Source organism: Rhinatrema bivittatum, chromosome 13, assembly GCF_901001135.1.
Source record: "Rhinatrema bivittatum chromosome 13, aRhiBiv1.1, whole genome shotgun sequence".
NCBI lineage: Eukaryota > Metazoa > Chordata > Amphibia > Gymnophiona > Rhinatrematidae > Rhinatrema > Rhinatrema bivittatum.
The window spans coordinates 44,430,248-44,453,339 of NC_042627.1; the positions used below are offsets into that span (position 1 = coordinate 44,430,248).

At 42.0% G+C, this 23,092-nt stretch overlaps 1 protein-coding gene across 1 annotated transcript in view; it reads right to left on the reverse strand.

The window, feature by feature from the left end:
* The window catches only part of LIPC (lipase C, hepatic type), a 115,655-nt gene that overhangs the window by 79,836 nt on the left and 12,727 nt on the right, over nucleotides 1–23,092 (reverse strand). Inside the window, exons 4-5 of the mRNA XM_029575309.1 lie at nucleotides 20,827–20,944; nucleotides 12,034–12,267 (exon numbers count right to left, since the gene is read on the reverse strand). Of these exons, the coding sequence (XP_029431169.1) occupies nucleotides 12,034–12,267; nucleotides 20,827–20,944 (352 nt within the window). The remainder of the gene's footprint in view (nucleotides 1–12,033; nucleotides 12,268–20,826; nucleotides 20,945–23,092) is intronic.

Genomic DNA, 23,092 nt, shown 5'->3' on the forward strand with positions numbered 1-23,092 from the left:
TATTCACCATTCCCTTTCTAATAATTCCCAACATTCTGTTTGCTTTTTTGACTGCCGCAGCACACTGTACCGACGACTTCAATGTGTTATCCACTATGACACCTAGATCTGTTTCTTGGGTTGTAGGACCTAATATGGAACCCAACATTGTGTAATTATAGAATGGGTTATTTTTCCCTATATGCATCACCTTGCACTTATCCACATTAAATTTCATCTGCCATTTGGATGCCCAGTTTTCCAGTCTCACAAGGTCTTCCTGCAATTTATCACAATCTGCTTGTGATTTAACTACTCTGAACAATTTTGTGTCATCTGCAAATCTGATTATCTCACTCGTCGTATTTCTTTCCAGATCATTTATAAATATATTGAAAAGTAAGGGTCCCAATACAGATCCCATTTAATCCTACTCTCTGTTTCCTGTCTTTTAGCCAGTTTGCAATCCACGAAAGGACATCGCCACCTATCCCATGACTTTTTACTTTTCCTAGAAGCCTCTCATGAGGAACTTTGTCAAATGCCTTCTGAAAATCCAAGTATACTATATCTACCGGTTCACCTTTATCCACGTGTTTATTAACTCCTTCAAAAAAGTGAAGCAGATTTGTGAGGCAAGACTTGCTCTGGGTAAAGCCATGCTGACTTTGTTCCATTAAACCATGTCTTTCTATATGTTCTGTGATTTTGATGTTTAGAACACTTTCCACTATTTTTCCTGGCACTGAAGTCAGGCTAACCATTCTGTAGTTTCCCGGATCGCCCCTGGAGCCCTTCTTAAATATTGGGGTTACATTTGCTATCCTCCAGTCTTCAGGTACAATGGATGATTTTAATGATAAGTTACAAATTTTTACTAATAGGTCTGAAATTTCATTTTTTAGTTCCTTCAGAACTCTGGGGTGTTTACCATCTGGTCCAGGTGATTTACTACTCTTCAGTTTGTCAATCAGGCCTACCACAACTTCTAGGTTCACCGTGATTTGATTCAGTCCATCTGAATCATTACCCATGAAAACCCTCTCCATTACGGGTACCTCCCCAACATCCTCTTCAGTAAACACCGAAGCAAAGAAATCATTTAATCTTTCCGCGATAGCCTTATCTTCTCTAAGTGCCCCTTTAACCCCTCGATCATCTAACGGTCCAACTGACTCCCTCACAGGCTTTCTGCTTCAGATATATTTTAAAAAGTTTTTACTGTGAGTTTTTGCCTCTACAGCCAACTTCTTTTCAAATTCTCTCTTAGCCTGTCTTATCAGTGTCTTACATTTAACTTGCCAATGTGTATGCTTTATCCTATTTTCTTCTGTTGGATCCTTCTTCCAATTTTTGAATGAAGATCTTTTGGCTAAAATAGCTTCTTTCACCTCCCCTTTTAACCATGCCGGTAATCGTTTTGCCTTCTTTCCACCTTTCTTAATGTGTGGAATACATCTGGACTGTGCTTCTAGAATGGTATTTTTTAACAATGACCACGCCTCTTGGACATTTTTTACTTTTGTAGCTGCTCCTTTCAGTTTTTTTCTAACAATTTTTCTCATTTTATCAAAGTTTCCCTTTTGAAAGTTTAGCACGAGAGCCTTGGATTTGCACACTGTTCCTTTTCCAGTCATTAAATCAAATTTGATCATATTATGATCACTATTGCCAAGCGGCCCCACCACCGATACCTCTCTCACCAAGTCCTGTGCTCCACTGAGAATTAGATCTAAAATTGCTCCCTCTCTCGTCGGTTTTATTCCATCCAGGAATGTTATCTCTCTAGCGTGACCCGACGATACATTTACCCAGAAGATTGGCTTCCTTCCTGATCTCCAAAGATAGTGTTTTCCAAATCTGTGGCATAGCACAAAAGGCACGGGCATTGGATGCAAATCTTTTTCATGCAAGCTCGTTGTGGATATCCTGAAAACCTGGCCTGTTTGTGGCCCTCTAGGACTGGAGTTCGCCATTCCTGCTCTAACATATCACAGATGACAGTCTCTGTCTCTCTAATTATCGACGGAGGGCTGATGCCTGGATTCTGATCCCATAAACACAATATGATGCTTCTCAGAAAGAAAATTGTAATGAAAAAAAGAGAGAAAAATATGCAGGGCATTAACTGGGCAGATTTAGATTTTGAGCAAAAGCAGGACACACAAAAATACAAAAATCATGCAAATTGATTTGTTGCACAATTTTAAAATATCATGCCTTCTGCCCAAGGATTTAATTTATTGCAACTTCAGAAAGAGAAAAATGTGTTAGAACATATAGCTCAAGGAATAAACAAAAAGCAGGACCACTGAAAAATGGAACCCAACAAGCCGATGCAAAAAATAAAAATGAGGAGGTCCATATTCAAAAGCCATTTAGACAGTTTACATAATAGTTATTCATCTAAATGGCTTACCTGGCTATATTCAACCCATATCTGGCTAAATTCTAGCTGGTTAACTAGTCACTCAACTACAATTTAGTGGGATAAGTCGGGGCATTCCGATGATGAGGGGGAGGCATTCTGGGGTGGAGTGGAGTTAGGCACATAAAACCGGCTAACTCTGAGTTAGCCGCTTACCTTCTGCGGCTGTCTGCTCATGCTGTAGGACTGTCTTAAAATTAGCCTGTTCTAAAGTTAGGCCTGGGTGTTATTCCACTTTGCTTTGTGCTTCTCATGATGCTTTTGGGTCTTCATGCTACTCTCTCATTTGCTTTTACTCTCTATCACTGTCTTGGGGGTTTTCTGCCTCTCTTGGTTCTTTGTTCCCCCTTGATGGTGTTTTGAACTCTTCATGCCATACTTGGATCTTGCCAGGAGCGGGTAAGCTCAGTCCTTGCTCTCAGCAGGGGTTTTGAGGCTTTGTGGGGTTGGGGACCTAATTTATATTGTGGAGATTGGGGGAAGGGATGGGAGGGCCAGGCCTCCATAATACATTATAATCTCAGGAAGGGATTTGTGTGGTGGAAGGGGTGGGGGTGAGACACAGCCAGCAGCAATCCCAGGATATTTTTTATAATTAGGAGATGTGGGGTGGGGGAATGCAAAGTCCAATAGGGCATCTGTACTATTTGGTAGTGGGTGGGGAAGGAAATCAAGGCCATAGGGCCCCCTATTTTTTTCTTCCAAAAGTGCTACTTACCCAAATATATTTTGAAGATATCTGGTTAAGTAGCGTGTTATCCAGCCCCACAAGGCCAGACAACTTTAGACCTGCCTGGAAGCAGATCTAAAATCATCCAGCTAACTTACCGAATATATGCGGCTAAGTTAGCTGCATAACTCAACCCCTCCCTGCAACTTTCCATTTTTTATCTGGCTAAATTATACAATTTTTCCTTTATATTGATTAACAATTTTAATTTTATAGTAAATATGAAACTGCTGCTTTAGGAAAATAAGTGGTGCAGTATTTCCATTAAAATATCTAAATATAGAAAAGCTGATTTTCTATAATTTTTATGAAAATATTCTACAGTGTCTCTTGTCCTGCTACAAAGCCCAAAGTACAGTATATTCTATCTGCAAGAGTTTAGAAAATACAATTGAAATGAATGACAAAATCTCAAAATACCATGGTTTGAGCTTAAGTTCCTATGCAAAGTTTGGAACTTAACATGAGCTTCCCACTTTTTATGGGCCAGTAAAGTACGTGAAAAATTTTACAAAAGAAATTTAAGGCCTACTCACTACCTATCCCATTGAGATTGCAAGCAGATAAGAAAAAATTTAAGGCAGAGTTAAAGAAGTGGTTGTTTAAACTCGCTTATACCGAATTAGAGCACTAGAAACATATGGGCTTAACTAATTTTTAATTGTTTATTTTTAATTTTTTAAGATATATTGGAAGGTTTATTTATTTAGGAATATTAAGGTAATTTTGTTTTAGAATATAATTGTATTATGATGTCTTAACAGCTAATTTATTTTTGTGCTTTACCTTTTTAGTATTTTTAGCTGTTATTCTATTTTATCAATTTATTGTATTCCTATGTTAAATTTATTATTGTACACTGTTGTGAAGGCTCCGGCTGATGTGACTGTTTAGAAAAACAATAAACTATAAACTATAATTTGACTCCTCATTGCTCCTGATGTATACTTCGATCCAGGCTATAACTGGATCAGTAGTCATGCCCTATGATGTACATCTAGGATTTTCATTAGGAGGCTTTGCAGCCAACTGGAAGCAAAGATATAATTACATAGAAATGTCACCTTTTTATGCAAAAGTTTGCCATTCTTTGGGTGCAAATATCTCTACTCTATAGTTTTTAATTTTTTCTTTCTAATATCATTTGAAAGAGCACCTTTTTTGCTACAAAAGTCACCCTCTTTCGGGAACAAGAGTACGTGGGATTTCAATAGATATGCGCGTAGCCACGTGTATCCATTAAAATCCGGGGTCGGTGCGCGCAAGGCTGCCCAAAATTGGCAGCCTGCGCACACTGAGCCGCAATCGGAGCGGCCTCGGAGGGAACTTTCCTTCGCCCTCCCTTCACCTTCCCCTCCCTTCCCCTACCTAACCTACCCCCCCGGCCCTATCTAAACCTCCCTCCTACCTCTATCCCGAAAGTTACGCCTGCTGGAAGCAGGCGTAACTTTACACGCGCCGGGCCAGCTGCCTCGCTCCATGTTCCGGTCCGAGGGCTGGTCCAGGGGCCGCTGTGATGCCCCCGGGCCGGAACCATGCCCCCGGACACGCCCCCGAAACACCGCATCACTCCCGACACGCCCCCGAAACGCTGCATCACTCCCAGCACGCCCCCCCGACACGCCCCTCCATGCAAGCCCCGGACTTACACGCGTCCCGGGGCTTGTGAACGCCGCCGAGCCTATGCAAAATAGGCTCGGCGCGCGCAGGCGGGGTTTGGGGTAGGTTTTCGGGGGATATGCGCGTATCTTACGTGCGTACCCCTTTGAAAATCTATCCCTATGTTAAAAAGAGCTAACTTTGGCACCCAACTGTGAAACATACAAATGAGCTAGAGTTGTGAAATTTTACAATGCAGCTCAATTTACTGTGCTTACCATACTTTTAGCTTTGACACATTTGTTTAGACATATTTTCATAAATTAGTCATCAAAGTCAGTGTAAAACTTTGTATGCTGATTAGTTACCTTGCATTGGTCAATGGTGGCTGAGCCACCGCCAATTCAGCAAAATTGATAACCCCATCGCCTAGGGGCCACTCCAGATAGCCAGACAAGGTGCCAGCCACAGGTTTCCAAGCTTTTATTTAAACACAAAACAAGTAAAGACAAGACACTATATACTAGAATTGCTCAAACTGCAGATTTCACAAAAATTCACTTAGTCTTTTTTCCTGCCTTGCACATGCTTTTGAATGTCCCATCAATGCGTGACAAAGTGACTTGTGAATAAATGTACTGCCTGCCCGATGAAATTGTTATGGGTGCATCAAGAGTAGCAATAATGGGCTCTTCTGGAACCCAACAGGTGGCTCAACTGGGTGGACAGTAAAATGACTTGGCAGGACCTTGGGGGTGCAAGAAATCGACCAACTGAGACTTTGTATATATGGCCAATCTACCAGGAATTATCATAGATGCAAGCTAAATACTGACCAGGTTGGAAGCTGGATACTTGAAGGGCAGGAAAATGTTCATGTTCTAGAACACTTGCAATGAATGAGGCGACATAATTCGAAATTTTTCTAATGCAAATTTTAGTGGCATCAATGGGCTTGAATTGATGATTTTCCCTTGTGCCAGCAAATATATGACCTTTGCCAAACCTCTCATCCTGAATAGGTCTGATTGCTTCAATGTTCTCATTTAGGATAAAGAAAATTTGATACCACAAAGAGCACAATGATGTCACACCATGGCATGTTCCCAAAATCTCTGCCAAAACACACTGCTAACATGACATTACCATAGTTCTTTGTGAAGGTGATATTTGCATGTTCAGGCTTGCATGCAGTAAATAACACAGCACAATAAAATGTCCATTTTGAGGGGTCATTTATAAAAATATTCCGAAGCAAGATGGATCATAAGCTACAAGCATGGTAAGCACAACAAGCTTCGCTGCACAGTAGAATTTCACATCTCTAGTTCATTTGCATGTTACATAGCAGGGTGCCAAAGATGCCTCTATTTAACATAGTGCACCCACGCATGCAAATGATGCATATCATTGGGGCCTTAATTCTGACCAAAGCAAGATCAGGTCCAAAATGAAACAGGGCGACTTTTGTAGAAAAAAGATGCTCTGTCAAATGACATAAAAAAGAAAAGATTTAAAAACTACATAGAACAGATATTTGCACCTGAAAATTGGCAAAAGTTTGCGTTAAAAAGTGACATTGTGTCTTTATGTAATTATATCTTTGCTTCCAGTTGCCTGTAAAGCCTCTTAGTGCAAATCATATACATATATGCCATGAGCCATGACTACTGGTCCAGTCACAGCCTGAATCAAAGTATAGGTCAGGAGCAATGAGGAGTCAAAATAGGCCTTACATTTCTTTTGTAAAATTTTTCACATACTTTGCTGGCCCATAAAAAGGGAGGCAAGCTCACATTATGTTCCACACTTTGCACTGGGACTTACCACCAAGGGTTGTACTAATCCACAAAATTTCAGGCCCCTGAGAGGTGTTGTCTGGCTGCAGCACCTGGACAAAATGGCCATTTTAGATTCCGCAGAGCATGGTACTAGAGGTGACCTCCATTCAACTGCCTCTAGCTCTCCAACCAATAGAGATCCAGATTTAAAATTTAGTATGGTTTTGTTTGAGACCCCAGAGAACATCCATGCAAAATTTTGTTTGATTTGGAAGAGGTTGAGTGTGGTTGATTGGATAAGTTCTTGGAGGAGAAGTCCATTACCTGCTATTAATTAAGTTGACTTAGAAAATAGCCACTGCTATTACTAGCAACAGTAACATGAATTAGACTTAGTTTTTGGGTACTTGCCAGGTTCTTATGGCCTGGATTGGCCTCTGTTGGAAACAGGATGCTGGGCTTGATGGACCCTTGGGGTCTGACCCAGTACGGCATGTTCTTATGACCCCTGGTCCACTTGATATGGAATGCTCTGCTGTTTATTTTGCACCATAAGAGGTCATTTCATGATTCCCTAAACTTACCTTATTGTAAGGTAAGGGGTACTGGCATTTGCATAGTGTGTTCTAGAAAATGCTGAGTGACTTCCATCTTTTTTCTGTCTTCACTCACTTTTATTTTCCTCTTCTCCTTATCTTTTCCTTATTTTATATATTCTCTCTATCTCTCCTTTCTATTGTCTTTTCACCTGCTCCATTTCCTTTGCTCTTCTTTCTTGTCCCAAGCTTCTCTTATCTTCCTCAGATGCCTGTTAGATGGTCACTGCTCCCTGAGCCTGCTCTGAACTGTGACATAGTCACTATTTCCTGCTCCTGTTCAGATTGTGGTACGCAACTTAAACACGCCATTATAAAGCCTACTCTCAAAAAATCTGATCTAGATCCATCGGAACCGGCAAACTATAGGCCAGTCTCGAATCTCCCATTATTGTCAAAAATTCTAGAAAAAGTCATAAATAAACAACTTACTAACTTTCTAGACGAAAATCAATTACTTTTCCCGTCACAATATGGATTCCGGAAGAACCATAGCACCGAAACCTTGCTTTTGTGTCCCTCTCTGACTCCATTCTAAAAACTATTGATACTGGTCACTCATATCTTCTTGCGTTTCTTGACATCTCTTCGGCGTTTGATACTGTAAACCATAATACCCTCTGCTCTCTCCTCTCACAAATTGGCATCAATGGCACTGCATTATGCTGGATCCAATCTTTCCTGAAAGACAGGACATACAGTGTCAAGATGGGACACCAAACCTCAAAACCCAGAAATCTATCACAAGGTGTCCCACAAGGGTCCTCACTGTCTTCAACACTATTCAATGTTTATTTATCTCCGCTTTGTAAACTTTTGGTTAAATTGGATCTACGTCATTTTATATTAGAGATGTGAATCGTGTCCTCGATCGTCTTAACGATCGATTTCGGCTGGGAGGGGGAGGGAATCGTATTGTTATCGTTTGGGTGGTTAAAATATCGTGAAAATCGTGAAAATCGTGAGCCGGCACACTAAAACCCCCTAAAACCCACCCCGACCCTTTAAATTAAATCCCCCACCCTCCCGAACCCCCCTCCAATGCCTTAAATTACCTGGGGGTCCAGCGGCGGTCCGGAACGGCAGCGGTCCGGAACGGCCTCCTGCAATAGAATCGTGTTGTCCTCAGCCGGCGCCATTTTTCAAAATGGCGGCGCAAAATGGCGGCGGCCATAGACCAACACGATTTGACTGCAGGAGGTCGTTCCGGACCCCCGCTGGACTTTTGGCAAGTCTTGTGGGGGTCAGGAGGCCCCCCCAAGCTGGCCAAAAGTCCCTGGGGGTCCAGCGGGGGTCCGGAAAACGATCTCCTGCCGGCGCCATTTTCCGTACGGAAAACGATTCGAGGCAGGAGATCGTTTTCCGGACTGCAGGAGGTCATTCAGCGGGGGACCGGAACCCCCGCTGAATGACCTCCTGCAGTCGATCTCCTGCCGGCGCCATTTTCCGTACGGAAAATGATTCGCGGCAGGAGATCGTTTTCCGGACCCCCGCTGGACCCCCAGGGACTTTTGGCCAGCTTGGGGGGGCCTCCTGACCCCCACAAGACTTGCCAAAAGTCCAGCGGGGGTCCGGAACGACCTCCTGCAGTCGAATCGTGTTGGTCTATGGCCGCCGCCATTTTGCGCCGCCATTTTGAAAAATGGCGCCGGCTGAGGACAACACGATTCTATTGCAGGAGGCTGTTCTGGACCACTGCCGTTCCGGACCGCCGCTGGACCCCCAGGTAATTTAAGGCATTGGAGGGGGGTTCGGGAGGGTGGGGGATTTAATTTAAAGGGTCGGGGGTGGGTTTTAGGGGGTTTTAGTGTGCCGGTTTTCCTGCCCTCCCCATTCCCCCGATTTACGATTTTTTGACGATAAATCGGGGGAATTGGTATTGTATCGTGGCCCTAACGATTTTTGACGATTTAAAATATATCGGACGATATTTTAAATCGTCAAAAAACGATTCACATCCCTATTTTATATACGCCGACGACGTTCAGGTCCTCATTCCCATCAATGATTCTCTTGACAATGCCCTGAAAACTTGGGATTCGGCCCTTGCTGAAATAAAAGAGCTACTCATGGAAAAATGTCTTGCAATAAACACTAACAAGACTGAACTCCTCATCATCACGCCGCACAAAAACAACACTACTAACACATCATCTATCCTCACAGCTGACTGCCCCCATTTACAGCATGTCCGCAGCCTGGGAGTCATGATTGACAATCACTTTTCCTTAAAGAAATTCATATCATCTACAGTTAAAAATGGCTTCTTTAAGTTACATACGTTGAAAAGAATGAGACCTCTTTTACATGCTCAGGACTTCCGGACAGTGTTACAAGCCACAATCTTACCAAAACTAGACTACTGTAACGCACTACTTATGGGTCTCCCAAAAAACACAATTCAACCTTTGCAGATGCTGCAAAATGCTGCAGCTCGCTTACTTACCAATACTCGACGACACGAACACATCACCCCAGCTCTCATGTTTCTACATTGGCTTCCGGTAACGTACAGGATCACTTTTAAAGTCCTCTCACTCATCCATAAATCGATTCACAACCAAGAGATGCAATGGTATTCTGACCAGTTTATTTTCCACACATCTAATAGACCTATTAGAAATATCCACTAGAGATGTGAATCGTGTCCTCGATCGTCTTAACGATCGATTTCGGCTGGGAGGGGGAGGGAATCATATTGTTGCCGTTTGTGTGTGTGTAAAGTATTGTCATAATCGTTAAAATCGTGAGCCGGCACACTAAAACCCCCTAAAACCCACCCCCGACCCTTTAAATTAAATCCCCCCCCTCCCGAACCCCCCCCCAATGCCTTAAATTACCTGGTGGTCCAGCGGCACACTAAAACCCCCTAAAACCCACCCCCGACCCTTTAAATTAAATCCCCCACCCTCCCGAACCCCCCCCCCCCAAATGCATTAAATTGCCTGGGAGTCCTCCGTAGCGGCGGTCCGTGGCTAAATCGGGGGAAGGGGGAGAGCACGAAAACCGGCACACTAGATCGTGAGGTCTTCAGCCGGCGCCATTTTTCAAAATGGCCGCCGCAAAATGGCGGCGGCCATAGACGAAAACGATTCGACGCAAGAGGTCGTTCCGGACCCCCGCTGGACTTTTGGCAAGTCTTGTGGGGGTCAGGAGGCCCCCCCAAGCTGGCCAAAAGTTCCTGGGGGTCCAGCGGGGGTCAAGGAGCGATCTCCTGCCGGCGCCATTTTCCGTACGGAAAACGATTCGCGGCAGGAAATCGCTCCTTGACCCCCGCTGGACCCCCAGGAACTTTTGGCCATCTTGGGGGGGCCTCCTGACCCCCACAAGACTTGCCAAAAGTCCAGCGGGGGTCCGGAACGACCTCTTGCGTCGAATCGTTTTCGTCTATGGCCGCCGCCATTTTGCGGCGGCCATTTTGAAAAATGGCGCCAGCTGAAGACCTCACGATCTAGTGTGCCGGTTTTCGTGCTCTCCCCCTTCCCCCGATTTAGCCACGGACCGCCGCTACGGAGGACTCCCAGGTAATTTAATGCATTTGGGGGGGGGGGGTTCGGGAGGGGGGGGGATTTAATTTAAAGGGTCGGGGGTGGGTTTTAGGGGGTTTTAGTGTGCCGGTTTTCCTGCCCTCCCCCTTCCCCCGATTTACGATTTTTTGACGATAAATCGGGGGAATTGGTATTGTATCGTGGCCCTAACGATTTTTGACTATTTAAAATATATCGGACGATATTTTAAATCGTCAAAAAACGATTCACATCCCTAATATCCACCAAGCCAAACTAGCTGCTCATCCACTCAAACACATCAAACACGTATCCACAAGAGAACGTTCCTTCTCTATAGCTGGTATCAACATATGGAACAATATGCCTTTGGACTAACGTCTTGAACCCTGCCACAAAACTTTCAAACAAAACCTCAAAACATGGTTGTTTGAAAAAGCTTTCTATCAATGATCAATGCCTAATTTGAAAATCAGGTTACTGCATAATTTGTCACCTATGCCACATTCTTTTTCCTTCTTCTAATAGATTGACATATATTCCACTGATGCGCCACCTTCTACTTTAATACTCTTGTTTGTTTCACTCTGCCTATCCCTCTCTTTCCCTTTTCCCCGCCTTCTCATTGTTTGACACTGTGTATTGACACGATTCTGAACTTTGCCTTTGACAAGTTAATGGACTGAACTACTCTGAGTTTAAACTTTCATTGAAGATTATATGTACAGAAGCTATATCCTGATCTCGGGAATTTGTTATTTCAGTAAAAACTATTTATTTAGATTGTTGACATACTTTTAACTGTTATATGTAAAGCCTGTTGCTATTTATTGTTTTCTTACTGTATAACTGGTTATTTGTAAAGCCTTTGGCTAAGTTATTGTTTACTGTAAACCGAGGTGATGTAGACCTATACGTACCGCGGTATATAAAAAGCTCCAAATAAATAATAAATAAATAAAATCACTATTTCCTGCTTTTGCTCTGAGTGGTTGTGTGCTGCTATTGCTTTTCAGCCTCAGCTCCTTCTCAGCACTAGGCAGGCAGACCTTCACCTGCAGTAGGGCTGGCAGTATCAAGGTAAGGACCCCTATATAAGTCATGGAGGACTTCTCAGGTGTCCTGGGATCACTCTTTAGAAATTACTGCTATAGCAAATAATAAAAAATTGGATCATCGTATAGAAGAATTTCACGTAAGAGGAATCCATTATACTTACAGCTTAGTTGTTAACTAAAAACAAGTATTCCCTAGGGTCTTTTCACATTAAACAGACTCATAAAACAGGTTAAATAAGTTTCAGTACTTGTAATTAATATTTCTGGTATACTGTCCCTGGTTACTGCTTGACTGTAGCCTGTTATACAGAATAGTGTACATCAGATTTTCTGTTTTCCCTAGTCTCTGTACTTACCAATGATTCCATATTGTGCAATATGATTGTACATGTGCCTGAGGTGACAGCCTGGTTGAAACGTTCCCCCATTGGGATAAAAATCGAAGTGACCAACTGGTTGCTTGATCCCAACACTCAGACCCATATGCTGCTGGGTAAATGTATGAATTGCATCTACAAAGCGTGCATCATCAGGAGATAAACGATCTGTTGATGACATTCCTTCGAACAAAGGACCAGCAGGGTCAAGGCCTACAATGAAAGCAAACAATCAACTTGCAATGTAAGTATTTGTGTTAGGAAAGCAGTATTTAGAAACAAATGCTTTTACCTCACTTGGGAACATTTATCTAGTTTTGTTTTTATTCTCTCGGTCATCTAATGTATTTCAAAAGCCCCCATGATAAGAGTCCTACAAGTCACTTCAAACTTGACTTTTAACCTACTTTTAGTCAATTATACTTCTATCAAGTGTAGTTCGTAGCACATTTTGGTTTTACATTTTCAAGGACTTTCACTATGGGGTCTTCATTGTCCTTCCAGGTTCTGAATAGACAGACGGTCAGATACTAATTTTGTGATCCACACATTATGATCTATGATCTACTTGGCTAGCAAATGGAGGATTCTTGTCCAGATGGCAAACATCCAAAGTAAATCATGGTAACAGCAATCCTGAGATTGCAACACTTCTGAGCAAGGGGCTCTCAGGCCAGTGCACAAGACACTGCCTGAGTCCAAGTGAATCTGATCTCTTACCCTCCTTTCCAGGAAAGAGCAATGTGCTCAGTCCAAGAGTAATTCAAATATGCTCAAACCAAAGGGTTTGGATATTTAAAGAAACTGTGACTCTCTGGTCCCCTTAGCTGCCTGATAATTGCCGTCTGAATCAAGTGCTACAGTTTAATTACTTTTGAAAAATATTACTTGGCATGAAAAATCATTACAAATAGTTCAACTGCAGTTTTCATAATTGTTACACATTAGTGGAAGATTTGGAGGAAAAACAAACAGTCAACACAATTCCATCAGAGGTGGGTGCATACAGACAGTAAAGTGCATAGTTTAGCTAAGCTTATTGAAAATTATTTACTGCCTTACAAATTTAAAAACAATATTTCTTTTAATGCATTTCATACCATAAAGTTGTTGATAAATTTAGGGGCAGATTTTAAAAAGTTGCGCGAACAAAAGTACGCCTGATTTTATAAGATACGCGCGTATCTTATAAAATCTGGGGTCGGCGCGCGCAAGGCTGCGAAAAATCGGCAGCCTGCACTCGCCGAGCCGTGCAGCCTGCCTCCGTTCCCTCCAAGGCCGCTCCGATTTCAGAGCGGCCTCGGAGGGAACTTTCCTTCGCCCTCCCCGCACCTTCCCCTACCTAACCCACCCCCCTGGCCCTATCTAACCCCCCCCCCTTACCTTTGTCGGCAAAGTTACGCCTGTCGGCCGGCAGCCCCGCTCCGTCCTCTGGTCCCTGGGGCTGGTCCAGAGGCCTCAGCCATGCCCCCAAAACGACGCGTCAGTCGGCCCCGCCCCCGACCCGCCCTCTTACAAAAGCCCCGGGACTTACGCGCGTCCCGGGGCTTTACGCGCGCCGGCGGCCTATGCAAAATAGGCGCGCCGGCGCGTGCGGGCCTTTGAAAATCCGCCCCATAAGGTTTATAGATTTGTTTTGCATCTGCATGTGAAGTAATGTGGTTACTGTTTTGTCCTTAAACTTGCACCTAGAAAGAGCAGTCAGTTGCAGGTGATAAATAAATGTATAAATAATATTTATTTATCATTTTAGTTGCCCTTCTCTGTACCTTCTCACCGTCCGTCAAGACTTTCAATCATCCACACAAACTGGAGACAGATCCACACATCCGGTGCCGGGACTCAGCGGGGTAAGGCTTTCAGTCTCGCCATACCTCCGATAGCACACCGCCGGACTCGAGGCCTTATCAGCAATTCACTTACCGGCGTCGGACTAGGTCTGCCCAGATACAAGAGCACCACCGATGACATCGGAATTGCCGCGCCTAGAAGGGCAATTTAAATCACAGCTCGTACATAAGCGTCACGTGCTTGACGTAGCGCGCAATAGGAGCCTGCCCATTTGTGCTCCTCTTCTCTTCACACTCCCAATGTCTCCCACCCAAAATGACTCCGCTCCCACCTTCTATCTCTCCAGACCCCTCCATGACGCCTCTCACCATCTCTATCTAGCCAACCCACCAAACATTCATCAATCCACTGAAGACCATAAACTCGTCTCCCATTCAAGATCTCAATTCAAACACCCACAATCAGCAACAACAATCATTCAAAACAGGAATCCTAATACACCACCAAGCAACGCAAACATGAACCATATGCAACGAAAATCCAACCATCTCATCCACATCCCCCTAAATAACAACCTCAGAAACCTAACCTATTTGACCTTCTTCTTAATAAACGCTCAATCCCTAACCAAAAAATATATCCTAATAAATGACCTAATCCAGGACAATAATCCAGACCTCATAGCTATAACAGAAACCTGGTTCAAAACCACCGACCAAGTTCTCGTAAATCAACTACTTAACAACAACTACGACCTGTTCTCCATTCCTCGTAAAGCCCGAAGAGGAGGCGGCCTCTTACTAATAATAAAAAAAGAGCTCGCACTCAAACCAATCTCCAACAACCTACCAAAGAAATACGAAATCGCCCTCTTTGACTCAGAACACCTTCAAATATGCCTAGTCTATTGCCCTCCAAACCTTCTAGAAGATGACCCTTCCCCCCTACTGGAATACCTAACTTCAAACATAAGCACAGAAAAACCTACCATAATACTGGGCGACTTCAACCTCCACACAGACATCAACAAAAAAACTCATAGCTGCCAAACACTTCTGGACATGCTATCTAGTTTCAACATGACTCAACAAGTGAACACCCACACTCATAAAGCTGGACATACTCTTGACCTAATATTCACCAGCCACCACTTCTCAAATACCTACACCTCAGCCAACCCAGTTCCCTGGTCTGATCACTTCCTCATCCACTGTAATACTCAACTACTACAACCCAATAACTCAACTAATGCAAAAATCCCTACTTCTTTCAAATTCAGACCACATTTTCATCCAGACAAACTACAAAAAGAACTAGGAAAACAACTCTCTAATCTTGACCTCTCCAGCACCAAGAAAGCAACTCAATCTTGGCACCATCTAACCAAACTAACAGCCAACAATATAAACCTAGTGAAAACTAGACAGCGAAAACTAAAAAACGAAAAAAATAACCCGTGGATTGACTCCAACCTAAGATCAATGAAAACAAACCTCAGAAAACTGGAAAAAGAATGGAGAAAATCGATGTCCCCATCTAACCAACAAAGATACCGCACTCACCTTGCCATCTATAAAAACACGATTTCAAACACGAAAAGAAACTACTACAGCCAAAAGATTAAAAACTCTTCTAACAATTCAAATGCCTTATTCAACATCGTAAAAAACCTCACAGAGGACAAAAACACTACTACCCACTCACACAATGATACCAACTTAACACAAGACCTTGCCATGTTCTTCAAAGACAAAATCAACAGACTAATAAGCTCTCTCAACAAATCTACTTCCGCAGATGACTGGTTAGAATCTAAGAATATACCCCAGTGGTCACATTTCAACCCTGTCTCCAACACTGAAGCTGAAAAAATGCTAAAAAAAATAAATCCTGCACGTCATGAACTTGATACTATCCCAACGCGGTACCTCAAAGATATGGCACATATCATCACCCCTACCTTAGCCGCCATCATGAACAAATCACTAGAAGAAGGCGAACTCCCAACCGAACTAAAATCAGCAACCATCACTCCCATTCTAAAAAAGAAGAACCTAGATCCGTCAGACCCGAATAACTACCGCCCCATCTCCAATCTACCCCTACTAGCTAAATTGACAGAAAAAGCTGCTTTATCCCAACTAAACGAACACCTTGAATCAAACAACATACTACACTCGAATCAACACGGATTTAGAAAAAATCACAGCACAGAAACACTTCTCGCCAACCTATCTAACGATATTCTAAGAAGTGCTGACATCAAGATTAACCACCTCCTAATACTCCTAGACCTCTCTGCGGCATTCGATACCGTAGATCATAAAATACTTCTATCTAGCCTCTCAAACATCGGCCTCTCCGGCACCACCCTCAAATGGTTCACCTCTTATCTAAATAACAGATCCTTCAAGGTCACCATGAACAACATCTCATCAAAACCCCTCTCTCTAGACACCGGTGTACCACAAGGATCCGCCCTTTCGGCCACCCTCTTTAACATCTACTTAATCCCTCTCTGCCACCTCATCTCCAGTCTTGGAATAACTTTCTTTCTGTACGCCGACGACATTCAGTTCATCATCCCTGTCACCAACTCAATAGAAGACGCTCTCTGCACAGCTGCCAAACACCTAACCACAATTAGAAACATGCTCAACAAGTTAAAATTATGCCTAAACATGAATAAAACTGAATGTATCCTCATTGTACGAAATGTCTCAGACCAAACCATCTCCCACAACTATCTTCTAATCAACAACATCTCCATACCTCTAAAAAGCTCAACAAAGGACCTCGGCGTATGGATCGACAAAGATCTCAACCTAAAAACAAACATAGCAACCAAAACAAAGGAAGGTTTCTATAAACTTCATGTACTAAAACACCTAAAACCGCTCCTCCACCATCAGGAATTCCGAACAGTACTACAATCCCTGATCTTCAGCAGCCTAGATTACTGCAACTCAATGTTATTAGGTCTCCCCAAATCCACCATAAAACCTCTACAGTTACTGCAAAATGCCCCAAATCCACCATAAAACCTCTACAGTTACTGCAAAATGCCGCTGCTAGAGTTCTGACCGGAAATAAAAAATCTGATCACATCACCCCAGTATTAAAAAGTCTACACTGGCTACCAATCATTCAGAGAATAGAATACAAAACCCTGACGATCATCCACAACGCAGTACACAACACAGATAACTCCGCAGTCAGTAAAATGTTCCACCCCCACAAACCTAAACGGAACACCAGAACTTCCGACAAACGACTACTCGAAATACCCGCTTACCCATGGCAAAGCTTACTAACACCAGAAATAGAGCTCTCTCCATAGCGGGGCCAAAACTTTGGAACGCCCTACCATGCTACCTCACCACTATCAGCGATAATAAATCATTCAAAAAAGAACTGAAAACTTGGATCTTCAGCCAGACTTTCAACGATAATTTAGGCTAATTACAATTGTGATGCCTTAGTCCACCCCTCCTACTCCCCTCTTCTCTTCTCCTCTTCTTTACCCCTTCCTCCTCCCCTTGCCCCCCCCTCTTGCCCTCCCCTTGCCCCTACCCCTCGCCTCTTCCCCCCTCCTTCCGCCCCATCCGACCCCCCTACCTTCTACCTCTCTCCCCCCTTTCCTTTCATTTCCCACTCATACTTTCTTGTGTTTAGAGCACGCGTTTGTATCTACCTTCCTCGTTTTTCGTTTCTATATTCATTTTCGTTATTTGACTTAAGATATTTTAGTTATTTCCTGTTACAACCTGTTCCATGACCTGCTATATGCATATACTTTCGTTTCACAACTTGTTCTATGTATAATTGTTTTGTTTCAATGTAAACCGGGGTGAAGGCTTGTGCTAAACCTCGGTATATAAAAGCTACAAATTAAATAAATACTACCTGTAATTCTGCAGATATTGTCTTAACATTCAATATGTCACTAATTTTCATGTATTATGCTCCCTTCATCAGGCTGCTCCAAAATGAGCTGAAAATGATGTTACCTAAGTATATTATATTGCTAGTATTTATTTCTATATTATATTGATAATCTTTATTTCTAATTGCTTCTGCAGGAAATCAGGAGTAACAACAAAGGCAAAGTTCTACAAACAAGTGGAATGCAAGATTTGGTGAGAGAAGTAACGGTGGTCGGGCCACTTGGCAACAGTGATCATAACATGATCAAATTTAAACTAATAACTGGAAGGGGGACTATAAGTAAATCTGCAGCTCTAACACTACATTTTAAAAAGGGAAACTTTGATAAAATGAGGAAAATAGTTAGAAAAAAAACTGAAAGGTGCAGCTGCAAAGGTTAAAAGTGTTCAAGAGGCTTGGACATTGTTTAAAAATACAATCCTAGAAGCGCAGTCCATATGTATTCCATGCATTAAGAAAGGTGGAAGGAAGGCAAAATGATTACCGTCATGGTTAAAAGGTGAGGTGAAAGAGGCTATTTTAGCCAAAAAAAACATCCTTCAAAAATTGGAAGAAGGATCCATCTGAAGAAAATAGGATAAAACATAAACATTGTCAAGGTAAGTGTAAAACATTGATAAGACAGGCGAAGAGAGAATTTGAAATGAAGTTGGCTATAGAGGCAAAAACTCATAATAAAAACTTTTTAAAATATATCCAAAGCAAGAAACCTGTGAGGGAGTCGGTTGGACCATTATATGACAGAAGGGTTAAAGGGGCTCTTAGGGAAGATAAGGCCATTGCAGAAAGACTAAATTAATTCTTTGCCTCTGTGTTTACTAATGAGGATGTTGGGGAGATACCAGTTCCGGAGATGGTTTTCAGGGGTGATGAGTCAGATGAACTGAACGAAATTACTGTGAACCTGGAAGATGTAGTAGGCCAGATTGACAAACTAAAGAGTAGCAAATCACCTGGACCGGATGGTATGCATCCTAGGGTTCTGAAGGAACTAAAAAATGAAATTTCTGATCTATTAGTTAAAATTTGTAACTTATCATTAAAATCATCTATTGTACCTGAAGACTGGAGGATAGCAAATGTAACCCCAATATTTACAAAGGGCTCCAGGGGCGATCCGGGAAACTACAGACTGGTTAGCCTGACTTCAGTGCCAGGAAAAATAGTGGAAAGTGTTCTAAACATCAAAATCACAGAACATATAGAAAGACATGGTTTAATGGAACAAAGTCAGCATGGCTTTACCCAGGGCAAGTCTTGTCTCACAAATCTGCTTCACTTTTTTGAAGGAGTTAATAAACATGTGGATAAAGGTGAACCGGTAGATATAGTATACTTGGATTTTCAGAAGGCGTTTGACAAAGTTCCTCATGAGAGGCTTCTAGGAAAAGTAAAAAGTCATGGGATAGGTGGCGATGTCTTTTCGTGGATTACAAACTGGTAATCCTGTGCCCAAGCTCATTCAAACATAGCCTAAAAGGGTAAAGAGATAAGGGACTGATCTTTGCCCTTCCCCCAGTCACCTGTGGTTATTAAAAATAATAATAATAATAATAAAAATAATTACTTCTGGCCCCATGAAGAATGTCTATATTTTGATGGGAAATAATAGGAGGGCATCTAGCATTCTTTTTATTTGACAATGTTTGTGAATTCTCTCCTGAAGAAGCTCTATTGTGTGAAACATTGGAAGAAATAAGTCTCTTATGACTTTTTGTATGTGTGATTGGTATTTTATGGTTATGTGTGCTGTGTTTTTAATAAGCTTTGGATATTTAGATGGATATTAGTGTATTGACTGGATATAATTTGTAGTTGTATATTTCTATTTTTGTTTGTATTTTTTGTATAAATACAAATTTATCTACTTTTTTTTTATATATGTCATTTTTTTTATTTATGATTTTGATGGTATGATATATATTTCTTTATTGCCTTTTGTTTGAAAGTGTTCCTTTATATTAATATGGCTTTTTAAATATATAGCATACATTTTATCTGGGCTTCCAAAATGGTATTGTTAAACAATATTCATGCCTTATGCAAACTTTCAACGCTTACAACTTCTCCTTTTAGTTTTTTTCTAATTTCTGGCAGCTTCCAATATTCTGACAGCAGAGGTTTTTTTTTTTAAATCAACTATGGAGGGGAGGGACAGAGAAGGGGCAATGATCAGCCCCATACCACTTTGCCCTTTTAGGCTATGGTTGAAGGGGCTTAAAATGATAAAGGGGATGGAAGAGCTCCCCTATGAGGAAAGGCTGAAGAGGTTAGGGCTGTTCAGCTTGGAGAAGAGACGGCTGAGGGGGGATATGATAGAGGTCTTTAAGATCATGAGAGGTCGTGAATGAGTAGATGTGACTCGGTTATTTACACTTTCGAATAGTAGAAGGACTAGGGGGCATTCCATGAAGTTAACAAGTAGCACATTTAAGACTAATGGGAGAAAATTCTTTTTCATTCAACGCACAATAAAGCTCTGGAATTTGTTGCCAGAGGATGTGGTTAGTGCAGTTAGTGTAGCTGGGTTCAAAAAAGGTTTGGATAAGTTCTTGGAGGAGAAGTCCATTAACGGCTATTAATCAAGTTTACTTGGTGAATAGCCACTGCTATTAATTGCATCAGTAGCATGGGATCTTCTTAGGGTTTGAGTAATTGCCAGGTTCTTGTGGCCTGGTTTGGCCTCTGTTCGAAACAGGATGCTGGGCTTGATGGACCCTTGGTCTGACCCAGCATGGCAATTTCTTATTTTCTTATGTTCTTATTATTACTGCAGGTTAAAGGCTAAAATAGGTGACAGGCATTTTGTGCACTAGGTAAAAATTGTAAAAAGTCAGTTAGTGTCTTCAGTTAGAACAATACAAAATGTGAGTACCAACAATATGTTTGAAAATCAAGTAAAAGCTAGAAGGGATATACAGGATAACATTGATTAATTACAATACTAATGAAGTTGTAATAAAATCATATTAATAATCAATTCAGTATAAATAAAAGGTTTTTAAAATGTGTTTTATGAAATGTATAAATTACCTGTAATTCTTCCAATTTTGGTTGAGCCATCAATATAACTGCCTGCAAATCCTGAAACATGAGCTCCTAGGCTATATCCAATCAGATGAGCTTTATCTCTAGGATACTGGACAGAGAGCTAGAAAAGAACAATGGCATGATAGTATCTATTAGCCATAATACAGAGGACTTATGCTAAATTACAGTAGCCTTGTCATTTCTTAATCTTTGGGTTTAAATTTGGCCAAGTTCATATCACATATGAAAGAAATGTTGGTCAGAAAGTTTAGAGAAACCTGGGATGAACTCCAGGCTTAGCCTCATTTGACAAGACCTTGTCTTATTATAGTGGTGTACTTGAAAGGCTGAAATTAGAAATCTACTGAATTGTGAGACATGAGTATTTCAGCATATCTCAGTATAGGATATGTGAGATATCTTACTACATGTTTTAAGCTAAAAAGGAGAAACACATGTACATGTAGTAGAAAGAGAATACTACAGGGTGGCCCATGGAAAAGTATTGGAGGCGGGCTACTTTTTCATGGGCCACCCTGTGTGTATATATACTCCTGGGAAAATTCTGCGCACAAAAGTTTAGAATTCTGCATGCAAATTTTTTTAAACTTCTGCAAAATTCTGCATGTTATTTGTCAAAATAACCCAATATAATAATTTTCTGAGTAATAATTAATAGTGTAATACAGAAATAAATTGTCAAAAATACAGAATTTTAAAAATTGTATGCAGAATCCCTCGAAATACTATAAAATTATAAAAGGCTCGAACCTCCATCTATCTTTTTCTTCCCCTCCCTGACTCAGGCCAGACAACCTCCCTCCAGGTTAAACCCCCAGCTCTCTCTTCTGGCCCTTCCAGGTTCAGTTCCCCCACCCCCCCCCCACCCCGCCAGCTTATCCCTACCTACACTTTATCTATTATATTTTACATTACCTTCCAGTTCCCTCTTTCTCCAAGTTCAACCCTTCACAGCTAGTGCTCTGACATTCAACCTCCCCCCTCCTGTCCCCTCCCAGGTTTAAATTCACCCCTCCCCCATAGCTCTCTTGCATGTTCTCTCCCCCTCCCAGATTCAAAACCCTTCCCCCAGTTCTCTCTCTTCCCTCTTGTTTAAGCCCTGCCTTCCAGCTCACGCTCTCCTTTTTTCAACCCTTCCTCCATCCTGCAGCGCTCATGTGCTCTCTCCAATCTACTGGTCTCGGGCTCCAGGATTGTTAAGAAAACAAATACAAACTTGTGAGTAGGGCCTGGCTTGGAATAGCTTCCAACATTAGGACTCATGGCATTAAGCATGTGTCGGACTGCAGGGAATTGGTTGGGGGCGGGGCAGGGAGAGGGCAGATAAGCACCGGAACAGTGTGAGCAACATTGAGCAAAATGGTAGTGTGAACAAGAAGGCTGCTGTCAGCCCAGTCTGCTGCCAGAGGGGGAAAGAAGGGAAGCAGCACACGGCAAATAAAAAAAACAAACAAAAAACCTAAAAACTGCACAGCTGCAGCTGCACATTGAAGGAGACTACCTCTTTCCTCTTCAGCCCCCGCGGGACCGATAATCATTTTCCTTCTGTTCCAGTCGGTATTGGCAAGTGTAAGACTGCTGCCTTCTTTTCCCCCCCACCAAAATCTGTGCACTGGGAGGATAACTTTCAAAAAGCTGTACACGCACCTACATACGCGTGTATATGGGTGCACACAAGGATGCTACACTACAGTATTTTATAACCTGCATGCAAACAATATGTTCAGGTCATGAAATACGAGTACATATGTGCGCAAACATACTTGCATATATATAAAAACAATGCACCATGCAAGTTTGGACTTATCCGGATAAGAAGCGGCATTTATCCAGATAAGTTCTGATTTATCCAGCTAAGTTACAGCAATGACATTTAAGTAGGGCTTTTCAGACTTATCCAGCTAAGGGCCTACATAAGAACATAAGATATGCCATACTGGGTCAGACCAAGGGTCCATCAAGCCCAGTATCCTATTTCCAACAGTGGCCAATCCAAGTCACAAGTATGTGGCAAGTACCCAAACATTAGATAAATCACAAGCTACTATTGCTTATTAATTACCGTAATAGCAGTTTATGGATTTTTTCCTCTAGGAATTTATCCAAACCTTTTTTTAAACCCAGTTACACTAACTGCTGATTCACAAAAGCCTTTCTCCCATTATGTGTCTTTGGGAAAAGACTTAGATGAATCAAGGCCTAAGTAAGATATCTGGATACATCTGAAAAAACACTGCTTAGATGGATA